Below are 14,186 nucleotides of genomic sequence, written 5' to 3'. Positions count from 1 at the left end.
GAGACTAAAAACGATCCAAACACCGCCATTCGCCTCATCTATGGCCTGAAGAAATGGGAACACATCACCCCATACTACAACCAACTTCACTGGCTGCAATTCGAATCCAGAGTTCTTTTCAAATTCGCATGCATATGCTACAAATCGATAAATGGTCTTTCGCCAAGATACATCACTCCCCACTTAAATCTTCACTGCACCAACAAGAAATCCCGCAGAATTCAGCTGTTCGCATTCCCTTCGCTAAAGCTTTGTCAACTCAAAAGATTCCTAGATAAAACCCTCGCCTTCCAAGCAGCCAAGATGAACCCATGGCTAGCCCAAATGATACTCGAGGCCCCCACCTACCTCGACTTCAGAAAATCACTCAAAACCTACCTTTTCAGCAAACAAGACCCTTAACCGACCCTTCAGATAATCTCAGGGCCCCTTACCCGACTCTTCTCCTTCACGATAGCTCCTATCTCCCCCTGCTTCTCCTACCCACTTCCTTCCTCATCCACCAAGTCTGACCAAATCCGTTGTAAATCCGATAAATTTGTTGTAATTCTGCCCTCTTCATCTACGAAGTTGGCTAAATTTGTTGTAAATTTCCCTTTTTCATCTGCCAAGTTTGGCGACAGTTGTTGTAAATCCGATAAATTTGTTGTAAATCTACAAGTCTATGCGGATCCTAATCTAATTTATTGTAAACCGCCTAGAACTCGCTGGGTATGGCGGTATATAAGAATAAAATTATTATTATTATTATTATTATGTCACAGAGGGGAAAAAGCTTTTAGATGAAAAATCCAGTAATTCTCCCGTATTAACAAATGGGAAATCTTATTACCATTAAAAGGTAGTGGGAATCTGTTCTATAACACACCACTGAAATTGAGAAAAAGTATAATTTTGAGCAATATGAGGAGTGTTTAGACAACTACGATGTTCTATTAATCTCTTTCTAACATTTCTTGACATACACCCCACATAGATTTGACCACAAGGACATGTGATCACATATATTACATGAGTTGATGAGCAAGATGTATTAGATCTAAATCTGTAAATATTGACCCTTGGAGGGATGAGTCCATTGGTCCCCTGCAAAAGAAGTGTCATATACTGAACAGTGACCACAGGGGCCATGATAGCCCGTGCGGTTTGAATGAATCCTTGTGCTTTCTAAATATTGTGTCCTTGTCCTATAATCAGAGATAACTAAATGATCTGACAAGTTTTTTTTCCCCGAGTGCATGCTACACATGGCTTTTCCTGAAATGCCTGATGCAGTTGCAGAACATGCCAGTGTTTGTAAATGCTTTTGGCAATATATGATGACTAAGTCAAAATACAAACTTGACCCTTCTTGTCTTCCCATGGACGATCAAGAAATAACAGGTCCCAGTGAAATATAATTGCGTAATTACTTTTATCATATTACCCTCCTCTCCTTGGGGTATATGGTGAGAGGTATCTCTCTCCCCATATAATTTGCCGATTTTTTTGGTATTTTCTCTTAAAAGGTACACAGCCTAGAGGGAACATTAGAGCCAGTCTTTTACACAATGGTAAAAGAAAAAAATATGTATTTAAAGAGGCAGGGTAAAAGTCATAGGGTGTACCGGGGTCCTTCGTTGTTGCATTAGTATCTTGTGACTAATTTCTAAGGGATTTTTTTCCTTGAATGCTTTATCAGGAAATGTTTTGCCTTGTGAAAGATTTCATTGCATTTTTGATTGTGTATTTAGGGTTTCTGGAGTTAATAGTGAAATGTATGGAGATTACAATAATGTATTCCTTGTGGAAACTGGGGATCCAATATATAGAGGATTTATGCTTCTAATGTTGAGAATTATGCTTCTAAATTGGTCTCTTAAAATTTTAGTAGTGTTGAGTGCCTAAATTTATACTAAAAAGTTTACTAAACTCCTAAATTTAGGCACATCAAAAGTGTGTGTGTGTATGTTGGTGGGGTGGGGTTTAGTAGTTATTTTTTAGCACTAAACTCATAAGTTGTACCCATAAATCTAGGCAAATGGGATGGCAGGCCTAAATGTATAAGCATAACTTTTAAAGTTCATATTAAGAAAAAATTTAAGCTGACAGATTAGACTCCTAAAATTGGATGCAAGAGGCACACATTTAGGACCTAAATTTTGGAGTTCAGTTTTTTTTGAGTATTGGACTACAATACTCATAGCACTACAGTGGTCTTAATAATTTTTTAATATTTTTTTCCTGGATGCTTGTGGCTTCTTTTGAACTGCTTGTCACCATTCCACCTATTTGCTGCATTTGGCTATTAGCTGAAATTGGAGATTATGATGAAACCTTGGATCGAGAGCATCTTAAAGTGAATCACTATGTACCACAGCAGGAAAGAGTACTGGACAAGATCTTGGAGTTTCATAGACAGCATCTGTAAGTTCATTCCCAACCATAAGGTCTTTCTCCAAACACTGTCTTTGTACCCACATAGGAGCCTAGCTGTAGGAGATTGGGCTATTGTTGGGTTAACTTTTGTGTCTTCTGTGTGTTTGGTAGTTAGACTTAAATGAATGCCTCAGTACCTTAGTGCCCAAAATAGTCAAGAGGCATATGTGTAAACTGTGGTGATGTAATCCATAGTAATAGTTTGGTGGTAAAAAGAACTTAAAGCAGTGCTTATCAATCTTTTTTATGGATGCAATCCCCTTTCACAGACAAAATTGTGTGACCCTGAACAGAGTTATGTTTCTACCCTGCTCATAGCTGCACTGGAATAATGACAATTGTACAAATATTTCCAATCAAATATTGTTTATTAAAATTTAACAGAGTAATCTTGTTTCAAAAGGCATTTGTACAATGGAAAAAACAAAATGAATTGACCCCAAAATATCCACAAAGAAGAAAATCCAGAGAAAACAAAAAAAACCTCTGTGGAGTGATGATGTTCCTAAATGGACTTTATTTGAAAGTGTCAAAGTTCTTTAAGTAGCATTCACTTACTTCAGTTCTGCTAGCTTCCTTTCCCCCCCCCCCCTCTTTCTTTTTGTTTTGTGGCACAATCCACCAATCAAATCGCATATTTAATTGCTCCTCCTTCAATGCATGTCCCTTTTCATTGCAAATGCAAGCAGTGTCTCACTTCTGGCTCACCACACAATTAGTAAGTGCTTCTCATTCATTTTTTACTTTGGTTTTTATTTTGGTTTCTGCTTCTGTTCTGTTTAAACCTGCACAGCTCTTTTACACTGCACTTTTCAAGGATGTCATGATCTTTGATTTCTTCTAGATTTTGTTTTTCTCAGCTTTCATTTTTCCTCTAACTTTCACTGGATGTCTTCCATATTGTTCACTGGATTGTTCACTTTTGTTTTTTCTCTTAATTAGCAGTATTCAGCTATGTATTTTTATATCCCTTATCTCTTTTTTAGTGTTATTTAGTAACTAGTCTTTAAGCCCGTTACATTAACGGGTGCTAGAATAGATGTGTCTGTCTGTCTGTGTTTCTTTATCTCTCTCTTCTTGGCCGCTGTCTGTGTCCTTCTGTCTTCCCCCCCCCCCAAGAGAAGCTGTCTGCCCCCAGCACACACCTTCCCCCAAAGCAGCCCCCTTTCCCTCTCCCTGTCTCTCCATGCCCCTCTTCTGTCTTCCCCCCCAGAGCAAAGCTGTTTGCCCCAAGTACACCCCTCCTCTCAAAGCAGCCGCCTTTCCCTCTCCCTGTCTCTCCATGGCCCCTTCTGTCTTCCTCCCCAGAGCAAAGCTGTTTGCCCCAAGCACACCCCTCCCCCAAAGCAGTTCCCTTTCCCTCTCCCTGTCTCTCCATGGCCAAGGCCTTCTGTCTTCCCCCCCCCCAGAGCAAAGCTGTCTGTCCCAAGCACACTTCCCCCCCAAAGCAGCCCCCTTTCCCTCTCCCTGTCTCTCCATGGCCCCTTCTGTCTTCCCCCCGCCCCGAGCACAGCTGTCTGTCCCAAGCACACCCCTCCCCCCCAAAGCAGCCCCCTTTCCCTTTCCCCCTGGCCCCCCCTATATTGGCCCCATTCTTACCCTCCCTCCATCCTGGCGTCTTCTGGCCTGCTCCTCTTCAAAGCAGCCTGCGATCGTGGCCGGCTTTAGCGAACCTCGCAGGCCGCTCTCTAACTTGGTAGCATGGTCCCTCTGACGCGATCCCGTGCATCAGAGGGAATGCTACTGAGTTTGAAGAGCGGCCTGCCTGGTTCGCTAAAGCCGGCCATGATCGCAGGCTGCTTTGGAAGAAGAGGAGCAGCGGCGGTGACGGCGGCAGTTGGTGAGTTGAAGCTCCATTGTGTTCGCGGACGCGGGCAGGGAGAGAGCTTGCCTGCGCTTCGGGCTGCTGAGTGAGAGCGGGAGGAGGGGAGTGGCTAGAGTGATCCCTGCAGCCGGGTTCTAAAATGGAACACGGCCAGGGATCACACACCACAGCGGCAGGGATCACGCTTTTTTAAAAGCGCATGCGCCGCTTAACCTTTTATTATATAGGATAATATTGAATTTAAAATTTCAGGAGTTAAAACAATATATAAAACTCTATACTACTGCCAATTTTAAGATTAAGCATATTAGCAAAGCCATGTAGAATGTTTTAAAACCCAAAAACAGATACAGATACAGATACAGATACAGCATGGTTCCTTTTCTGAGCCCATCCCCCACTATCATTTCTGTGGCTTCTCACCATTTTTCTTTCAATCACAGTTCACTGGGTATGCTAACTTGTATGGCTTTTGACCTGTTAGTTTTTCAATTAGGTTTTCAATTTAGCCTCTTTATTGGAAGCTCTCACCCTCTCTTTTTTACTGCGTGGCTCCCTTTTTTCTCTCATCTGTATCTGTTTTTGGGTTTTAAAACATTCTACATGGCTTTGCTAATATGCTTAATCTTAAAATTGGCAGTAGTATAGAGTTTTATATATTGTTTTAACTCCTGAAATTTTAAATTCAATATTATTTTAGTTTCCCATGTACTCCCCTTTATAAGACCCCCAGGGTATGTATTCTTCATTCATTTTTTGTCCTATATAGTTCCCTTTGTGTCTTTCTAGCTTGTTTAAACACATATGTGTATTCACTGATCATTTGTTTAGCATGGTCTTCGCACGTCCACCAATTTTATAATACAAATAAGTTTTTCACTTCACTCTGCATTTTGCATAGACTCAAATATTTTTTGTTTTCACATATTTATGATATTTATCACTTTTTTCACCAACTCATTTTTATTAGTACCATTTACATCACTGTGTCCTTTATCACATACCTTTCATACTCTTTGCATGTCAGATATCATTCACAGTTTCACATTTTATCACCACTACCATTCATAACTTACATGCATTCTTAATGTACCCCTCATTATTTATAGGACCCTGAAGAAGACTTTTTGTCGAAACGCGGACCGTGTTGGGCCCTGTATTCCTAGTGGACTAGGTCCTTTAAGGCTCTTATGTGGATGATTTATTTTTATGTGGATGAAATTATTTTATGTGGATGATTTCAGTGTATCTTTGGAACTTTGACATTTGTACAATGGAGGCACATTACAGTCAGATAGTGTAACTTCAGCTTCTCTGACTGAGCCTCAGAAAATTATTCTACTGCGTTTACTTATATAACTAATATATGACGACATTATTATTATTATTATTATTATTGGTCTAGAATACTTGATACCATATAAGGCTTTTGCATGCATATTGGGGGAGTGTCTTCCCTCTCACACAAGGATTTCTAAAAGTTACATTCTAATATTAGCTTACATCATTTATAAAAATACAGAAGAAATAAAGAAATAGTATTGCAAAGAAAAATATCCATGCATATAGCTTTAAATCATTTCTGCTTCTCCCATGCTACTGAGTCATTTAACAGTGTGACTGAAGATCCTTTGTCTCAGTGAAAAAGGGGAGTGGCTAACCCACTCCAAAGAAATCTTTATTTGTCTCATCCAATACATTTTTAAGATAAATATATTCTAATCTAAGACCTTTAAATGAAAGTTCCTACATTTGTATTTTAATAGTTTAATTCATCATATATGCATCTGCAAAAAAAGGAGAGGGTGCCCCCCCCCAGGAATATAATCTCTGTAGTAAGAAGAAAAATCCATCTCTATAGCAACCAGGTCAAAGGCCAAACCTTATCTGCTCTTCTCCTGTTTCCAGTGACCACAGCACAAAGCATGTTTTTTCAGATCAATATTTTATCCCATCTTTGTCTATCTGGTTTTTCATTCTGGTTTATCCAGTTGTGGTTTTATATAGCCACTCATAAAACTTGCTCACTTGCTCTTGGATTAAGTCCTTATCTTCTCAATATATTTTCTCTAACTAGTGTGGCGTTGCCGGGTACCCGTGTATATGCTTGGCTCCGGTCAGCGCTCATAACAGCCCGCGTCTTACGTGCTTCCAGAGAAGGCTGGAAGTCCTGCTGGTCCTCAGTGCAATACAGAAGCACAAAACAGGTCAAAACAGTCAGTTTTATGTGAAAATAAAGCCCCACTTTATTGTGGTTATCAATCCTGAACAGGGTTCAGTCCATTCTTTTCATAAACCAAGAAAACATGGAAAAATAAAACTGAGTTGAAAAAAAACAGACAACTCACACCTTTCTTGCAGGTCTCACAGGTAAGTATAAGAGTTCAATCCTAATAGTTCTGCCTTTGGCAAACAGGCAGTAACAGAGTTCAATCCTAATAGTTCTGCCTTTGGCAAACAGGCAGTAACAAGCTATATCACTTCTTTTAAATAAAGACAGTGCTGTGCCCAAGCCTTAACAATAGTTGGTGGGGGAGGGGAGTAGCCGAATCCACTAATTAAACTCTGTGTAAAACAGAATGCCACAAATGGCCCCACAATCCCAACCAAGGATATTATGTGGATTCTTCCCCAATAAACTACCATCCCAGGCACGCAGTCAAAATTGAAGCTTTTCTTACTTTCAAAAACAAACATAAACCAAACAGTCCAGCAAAAATAAACCTGGAAAAAAGGTTTCCAGTGCCAGGCACCTTGCAGTGAGCTCTGCACTGCTCACTTGCTTCCCACAGGTGCAAACAGGTTCTACTGAAAGAAGCCCAAAAGACTGCCAGCATAAGCACAACAAAAGAAACCAGTAATAGTACTTAGCTTTCTTCCATGGAGTAAGCTTCTGTATTCATGACAGTTTCCATACAGTCCATGGGCTCTGGTTCAGCTAGCTGGTTGGCTTCAGAGACAGGGGCTGTATCCACCATCTCCACATCCTGCAAGTAGTGAGGTTCAGGAGAGCAGTCCTGTAAACCTCCTTCCTGGGCTGACCCAGGGCAGACTGCCTGCTTCCTCCTCAGTGCAGCCTCAAGAACATTGAGGCGACCACGCCCTGTTCTAAGAGGGGGCAGGGCAGCCTGCAGCTTCTGCTTAGTTCTCACAGGACTTCTAATCAAGTCCTGCAGCTGGGAGTTAGCTGAGTCAGAGGAATGGTTCTGGGGCTGATCTATGCTGTTCCACTCATAGTCCTCACCTCCCCAGGGATTTGTAAGCTGAGTTTTAAGAGGCAACTCAGAGCCTACCTTCCTATTGTGGCTTGCTCTGTCACACTGGTTGGCCCTTTTTACAGCCAGGCTAGGTTTAGGCATAGCCTTTCCTGGCACAAGCCGAGCTTTAGGGCTAGGGTTGTGACACTAGTAAAATCTTGAGCAATGGCAAGAAAGTTTAGTGGCACTTTTTTAAAATTTCATGTTTGCCCATTCCACCACATACCTGTCCATTTTTAATAGGCTGCCACCCCCAGCTAATTTGAGCCGAAGGTCCACATCAACCCTCCTTGAGATATACCCATGAACTCATCCAGGTCATGACACCAAATGCAAGTTTTGTAATTCAGGGGAAATGAGTTAACAGTGGCCATTCCCCTGTTTCCCCCTTCCACCTATAGAGAATATTTCTATGACAGTGTTGGTTGTGGTGTCTTTCAATCCTGTTCTTTAAAGAAAAGTAGATGATGTTGTGTCTTTATAGAATACAGTGATACCTTGGAATCCGAATTTAATCTGTTCCAAAACCCCATTCGAGTTCCAAGACAATTTTTCCCATTGAAAATAATAGAAACTGGATTAATCCATTCCTGGGTCCCACAAACTCAAATTTTAACAGGAAATACACTGGATTTTAAGGTAAAATATTAATAAATATTCCAAAGCAGCATTCAGATTCTGGGGCACAAACACACACATGCAATGTGCAGGGCGTTCGGATTCCAAAGCAGAGTTTGGATTCCAAGACAAAATTTATTATAAAAAAAGTTAGGATTCTAAGTCATTCGAGTTCTGGGGCGTTCGGATTCCGAGGTACCACTGTACTAGTGCAAATGATTTGAAAAAGCACATATATTTAAGATGCAAGGACATAAACCAGCTCTATAGCTGGTGTAAATGCCAATGTCTATTCATGTGTCAAAACATGCAAATTATAGCTATTCTATGATTTACATACATACTTGTTTGCCCCCCCCCTTTCAAATCTGCTCATACTTTGCCCTTGAGAACAGAGGGCACACCACTTGGTATTCTATAAGAGGCCATTATAGCCATGTATGTGTGTAAATGACTAGAATATCATCATTAACATGCTGTCTTGTTACCTTCAATTGGGTAGCTGCTTATAAACTTACCTCTGTAGAAGATAATTTTAAAAGGCATCTCCACAGGTAAAACAAATGGCCTTTCTAAAACTGGCTGAAATGTGTGTAAGTTTATCTTACTTGATTAGAGGTGTTCCTAGAGGCACCTATGCACACAAAATAAACAAGAAAATATTTGCATGTCAAAGGGTATGTATAAATGAGTGCATATACTTGCATATTCTTTTCTTTGGAAAACTGGTATAACCTCATATAGTATGTAAGTATCTGCTCTACAAGATAGGTAACCTATTATAAAATTATCTTCATAGTCACATGACAGGAGCAATGTGCAAATTAAAGCAAAGGAAATGTTCTTTAAGTGGGTTTTACAGAAAATTGCAGAAATAATATCTTCCTTCAAAGTAACTTGAATCCCAAGAGATTTGTGACAAAAACTGGAGATATGTATTTGTGTGAACATACATTTGGTTCATAACGTTCCTTAATTTTAGTGTAGGAGAAGTTTTATTCAGAGGAACAAGACAAATGTGTTCACTCTCCCCACTGTTGTTTACCTTCTTTATAGAGTCCAGTGGTGTCTCCAGCCAGAAATATTTAGGGTGAAAACAGTGTGTGTGTATGTGTGTGGAGGGGGAATTTCTACACATCTTGGCCATTACATCAAGCATCCCTCCCCCTAACCTCTCTTTTTTTTTCCTCCAAATTTAGTTGAACAAGACACCATAGCATTCTAAGCATAAAGAAGTCCTCAGTAGTATAATGGGTACACCTCATGTCAAAATGATTGACAGCTGTCAGAGATAAGGATCGACCAATCAGCGTTCACTTCTGGGTTAAGCCCCACCCATTATTCACCAAACCCCGCCCACTTTCACCCAAACCCCCGTCCACTCCACACCCACTTTCCCATAGCCCCGCCCAGACCCCGCCCACGCCAAACCCACTTTTCCCCTAGCCCCGCCCAGGCCCTGCCCACACCATGCCCCCTCCCACCCAAGCCCTGCCCACTCTCCACCCATGCCCCACCCCCTCCCATAGGAATGAATGGTGGTAGCCCTGCCCATTTCCCATCCCCATCCATGGCCCCGCCCCCACCCATGGCCCCCACCCCTCATGCCCCCCACCCGGAAATGCACTTTCTGATGACATCACCGGAAATGGGGGGTTGTTTGACCCCGGAAATACGCTTTTTGATGACATCACCGGAAATGGGAGTGCCTGCCCTACTGGAAGTGCACATTCTGATAACGTAGGCAGAAAAAGGGTAAATGAAGCACCGGGAATGCGCTTTTCTGAACATGTAGGCGGAAATAGGGTAAATGAAGCGCTGGAAATGCGCTTTTTTGATGAGAAGGAAATGCATTTTCTGATGATGTTACCGGAAACAGACTTAGTCAAAACCCCCGGAAATGTTGTGGCCAGAAAAAGAAGTGTCTTTATTTTAACTGTTTTTTAGTTAAAAGACAGGTTTTAAGAGCTCATGGATTGGGCAGATCACAATACAAAAGACATTCACAAAATCTTTCTTGTTTTTTTTTAAACAGACCCCAGTGCAGAAACAACTGAGAAAAGGCTGCATTTATTTATTTATTTTTCTTTTCTGGTTTTAACACACTTTCAGTAGGAATTCTGAGTTAATGGTTAATGGGCCAGCTCCCCTATTGTCATGGTAACAGTTGATAAGCCCCTTCCAGCCCCCTGATAAAGCCAAGGGGGAGAGGTGGAGATGTGTTTAAACATGTCTGAACATGTCCCGGCCCCCTGCTGTTGTCTTAACAATCTGAAAAAAACAAAAACAACTGTCACCTAACAGGGATCTGTTAAAAAGGCAGAGTTTTAAGACCTATTTTTTTTATTTTTTATTTAGAGCTAAGCTGTCAGAGCTGAATGGAACATGAAAGAATCTTTATTGAAGCAAATTTATTATGATCCATACGCGGCAGGAAGCTATGGAGGCATTCATCCTCTACTTCAAGTGGCTAAAAAGAGCGATATTACAGTCCGAAGTCAAAACACATACAATTTTACACAAACCTGCTAGAATCCATTTTAAAAGAAATAAAACAATGGTGTCAGAAGTTGACAGCCAATGGCAAAAGTGACTTAGTCGACATGTCAGCCTTTGCTCGTTATAACAAAGGTTACAAATACATCTTAACAGTAATAGATATCCTGTCAAAATATGCAGGGGGGCCGTGGGTTTAAAAACAAAAACCGGTCATGAAGTTACCATAACCTTTGAAACAATATTTAATTTAGGGCGTATACCTGAAAAACTTCAAAACAGACAAGGGTAAAGAAATTTTAAACAAGTCTCTGAAGATTTTATTAAAACAAACAAACAAACAAAAAATATTCGCCATATTGTGACCCATAATGATATTAAAGCAGCTGTAGTGGAAAGATTTAATAAGACTTTAAAATCCGAAAAATGGCGCTATTTTGACACCTCACAACCCCCTTTACTTATCAAGACATGCTGCAGGCTATGCACAGCTATAATTATAGTTTTCACAGAACGATACAGGCGAGGCCTGTAGATGTGACACCCTCAAACTCTTTGCAGATTTGGAAAACAGTCTGAGGCAGTAACATCAAGGATCTCTTAAAGAAAGGAGACCATGTGAGGCTGTCAAAATTTAAAGGAAAAATTTGAGAAAGGTTATGAGCAAACATGGACAGATGAGATATTTATAATAAAAGATGTTTTAAACAGGGGTCAGAGAACAACATACAAGATACAGGATTACGATAGCGAAGCTATACAAGGTTCTTTTTATCCTGAAGAATTACTAAAAGTCAAGCCGCTACAGGACAGAATATACTGTACCGAAAAGGTTCTAAAGGTAAAAGGAGGAAGTAAGAACAAAATTTGTCTCGTGAAATGGAAGGGGTGGCCTGATAAAGCCAGGGATGTTTAAACATGAAAAAAATTGTCTGAACATGTCCCGGCCCCCTGGTGTTGTCATAGTGACGTATGCCTAAGCTCTTTGACAAACTGCTGTTAATATCAGAAATAAAAGTTCTCAAACCGTCAAACAAAATGACTGCCACGAAGGCACGTAGATTGAGTTACTTTCTTAAAGATTGTGATGTAGAAAAAGAGGGTTACCCGATGGCAGAAAAACTGTACGAATCAGACAAAGAAAACATGGACCCCTTTAACACACAGGTAACTGAAAAAAGGCCTACCAAGAGGTCTCATAACTTTCTTAAAGACTGTAATGCGGAGAAAGAGGGTTACCCACACGAAGCATAAGCACGAATTAACAGATTCTGAAATACAAGAGTTTCCAGATGCTCAAAAGCTATATGATTCAGATACAGAAAATGAAGATGTAGGCTATGAACTACCAGAGGATAATACTTCAGATATTGAATTTTATGAAGCCGCAGCAGACGCCGAAGTGGCAGACATGTTGGAAAAGCCTGGATCTTCTACGGTAAGAGAGAGAGAGACACACACACACTTTTCATTGACAGGGGTCAGTGTTGGGTTTATGAAGCTGAATGTGTTTGTGTGTTTTAAAAAGGAAAATTTTATTTTCTGGGTTTTTTTGTTGTTTTTTTTTTGCAGGGAAGTGGTGGCTCTTCGCGATCACAGAAACCTGCGGACAAGGTGTACATACCGATGATAAATCTATCCTGTTTGTGTTTATTGTGCTCGTTTCAAAGAGAACCAGCGGTGATTGAACCTGAAGATACTTGTAATTATGGTTGGTGGACTAGCATACGACTTTCCAAAACACTACCAGAACTTAAATCAGTTATAAAGGTAGCTGTATACTGCATTCTAAATAAATGTCTGCAAGGCGTGAAGGAAGGAGATTGTGGAGCCTGCTTAATACAAGCTGGGGGGCAAAAGCACCACGATTGCTTGATATGGGGGCAAAAGGAACTCAAGAAAACTTGTGACATGCTGTGCCTGGAACGTGTGGTAAATGTTTTGTAGGCTATAAAATGAAAATACTGATGCTTTGTAATGAAAGCATTAATATAATCATTGATTTAATCAGAGATATTAAGACCTCTATAAATGGGCCACGACTACTCAATAGATTGGTCAATTTCATGAGAGATGGTGAATATGTAGAGATTGTAAGTGATTTAATCTGTGACACCGATTATAAATCATTCTTCAAAAGAAATGCTTTTTAAAACATGTTTTTCTTGGGATTGACTGAAATATAGTATGTAACTGCTTGTTTTGTTTGTTTGTATAAAAAGTTTTAAAACATTTATTGATGTAAAATAAAGATTTAAAAAAAAAAAAGTGTGGTGTGTTTTAGGAATGGCTAGACATGTGAATTAACAACACAAACTAAAACAATAGAAGGTTTGACAGGTTATAAGGAACTAGGTTCTAGGCACGTAGGGGTCATTTTGATAAACATGGCAAACGATATGTATCTGTAGCAGAGGCCATAGACATACAATAAAGCCTTTGTGAATGGGTAACTTCTGTAGAGAGTTGTAAGTGTATAAAAATACGCTATGACAAGACCAGCAAGCGTTCTGGTTTTTGTGGATATTACACCGGACCACAGATACATCAACCGCTAACATGATGATTAGAAAGGGGGGTTATCATTTTATTTTATTTTTTTCTGTCTCTGAATCTATCATTGCATTTAAAAACAGGAGTGGGAATCTGATGGTAGAAATAAACTACCTCTTACCAGAAAAAGACAACAGAGATTGTTAAAAAGTAACAGTTGATTTATCTGGCACGTATGTTTTTTTTTTGGTTTTGTTTTTTTAAAAAACAGCATCTACAAAACATTTTTTTTTAATGTCATGATTAGACCAAGAAACGGCTGGAGAACCGACACCTTCTACATCAATAAGTTCTAACCAACAACTGGTTTCTTACCGGAAATCAAAAGATAAATGAAATAGTAGATATCCTAGTTTTGTAAGGAGACTAGTGTTAAAAGAAAATGTCATTACTTTTATAATGGTTGATCAAGAAAATATTAGGCAGTCAGATCCCCTAAGGGGGGAAAAAGTATTAACGGTTATGCTAAGTTATAAATTGTAGATCAAGAAAATGTTAGAAAGTCGCAAGCAGATACCATGAAGCTGACCGAAATGTCTAACAGGAAAAAGACACACAGCGAAAACGTCTCAGAGCCGGACAGCACAGAAGAAGGAGAATGTTATGAAGTAGATAATTATTCTGATAGCAACAAAGTGTCAGAGGATGGGTCAAATAAGGGTGCATTAGGTCCTTCTGAAGATTCAGAACCAATCAGCTATGTCCAGTTTGTGAAAAGATGGGATCGTAAACTGGACAAGTTTCATGGTGTACTTTATTAAGAAGAATTTCGTTTCATTAATTTAGACAGGATAACATCATTACGTGAGGCTCAAAATGCCATATGCCAAGACATTCAACATATCCTGGACGATGTTAGCAACAGAGTTTCGCCCGGTGACTACGTACAAGTGCATCTACATTCATCACTTTTTCACAATTCCTTGTTTTCTGGTAAATTAAATCCCGAATCGTTAGATGCTGATGATTTCTTAGACCAGGTTGCTAAACTCATAAGAAACAAGGGAGGTGGGGCTCGT

The 14,186-nt window shown here is 39.9% G+C and overlaps 1 protein-coding gene across 1 annotated transcript in view; it reads left to right on the top strand.

Annotated features, from left to right (window-relative positions):
* The window catches only part of FARP2 (FERM, ARH/RhoGEF and pleckstrin domain protein 2), an 818,436-nt gene that overhangs the window by 267,420 nt on the left and 536,830 nt on the right, over positions 1 to 14,186 (top strand). The window contains exon 7 of the mRNA XM_033957823.1: positions 2,292 to 2,406. Within this exon, the coding sequence (XP_033813714.1) occupies positions 2,292 to 2,406 (115 nt within the window). The remainder of the gene's footprint in view (positions 1 to 2,291; positions 2,407 to 14,186) is intronic.

Source organism: Geotrypetes seraphini, chromosome 9 (genome assembly GCF_902459505.1).
Source record: "Geotrypetes seraphini chromosome 9, aGeoSer1.1, whole genome shotgun sequence".
Taxonomy (NCBI): domain Eukaryota; kingdom Metazoa; phylum Chordata; class Amphibia; order Gymnophiona; family Dermophiidae; genus Geotrypetes; species Geotrypetes seraphini.
Note: the sequence above shows the minus strand (reverse complement) of the source record. Positions and strands in the feature narration are given on the sequence as shown.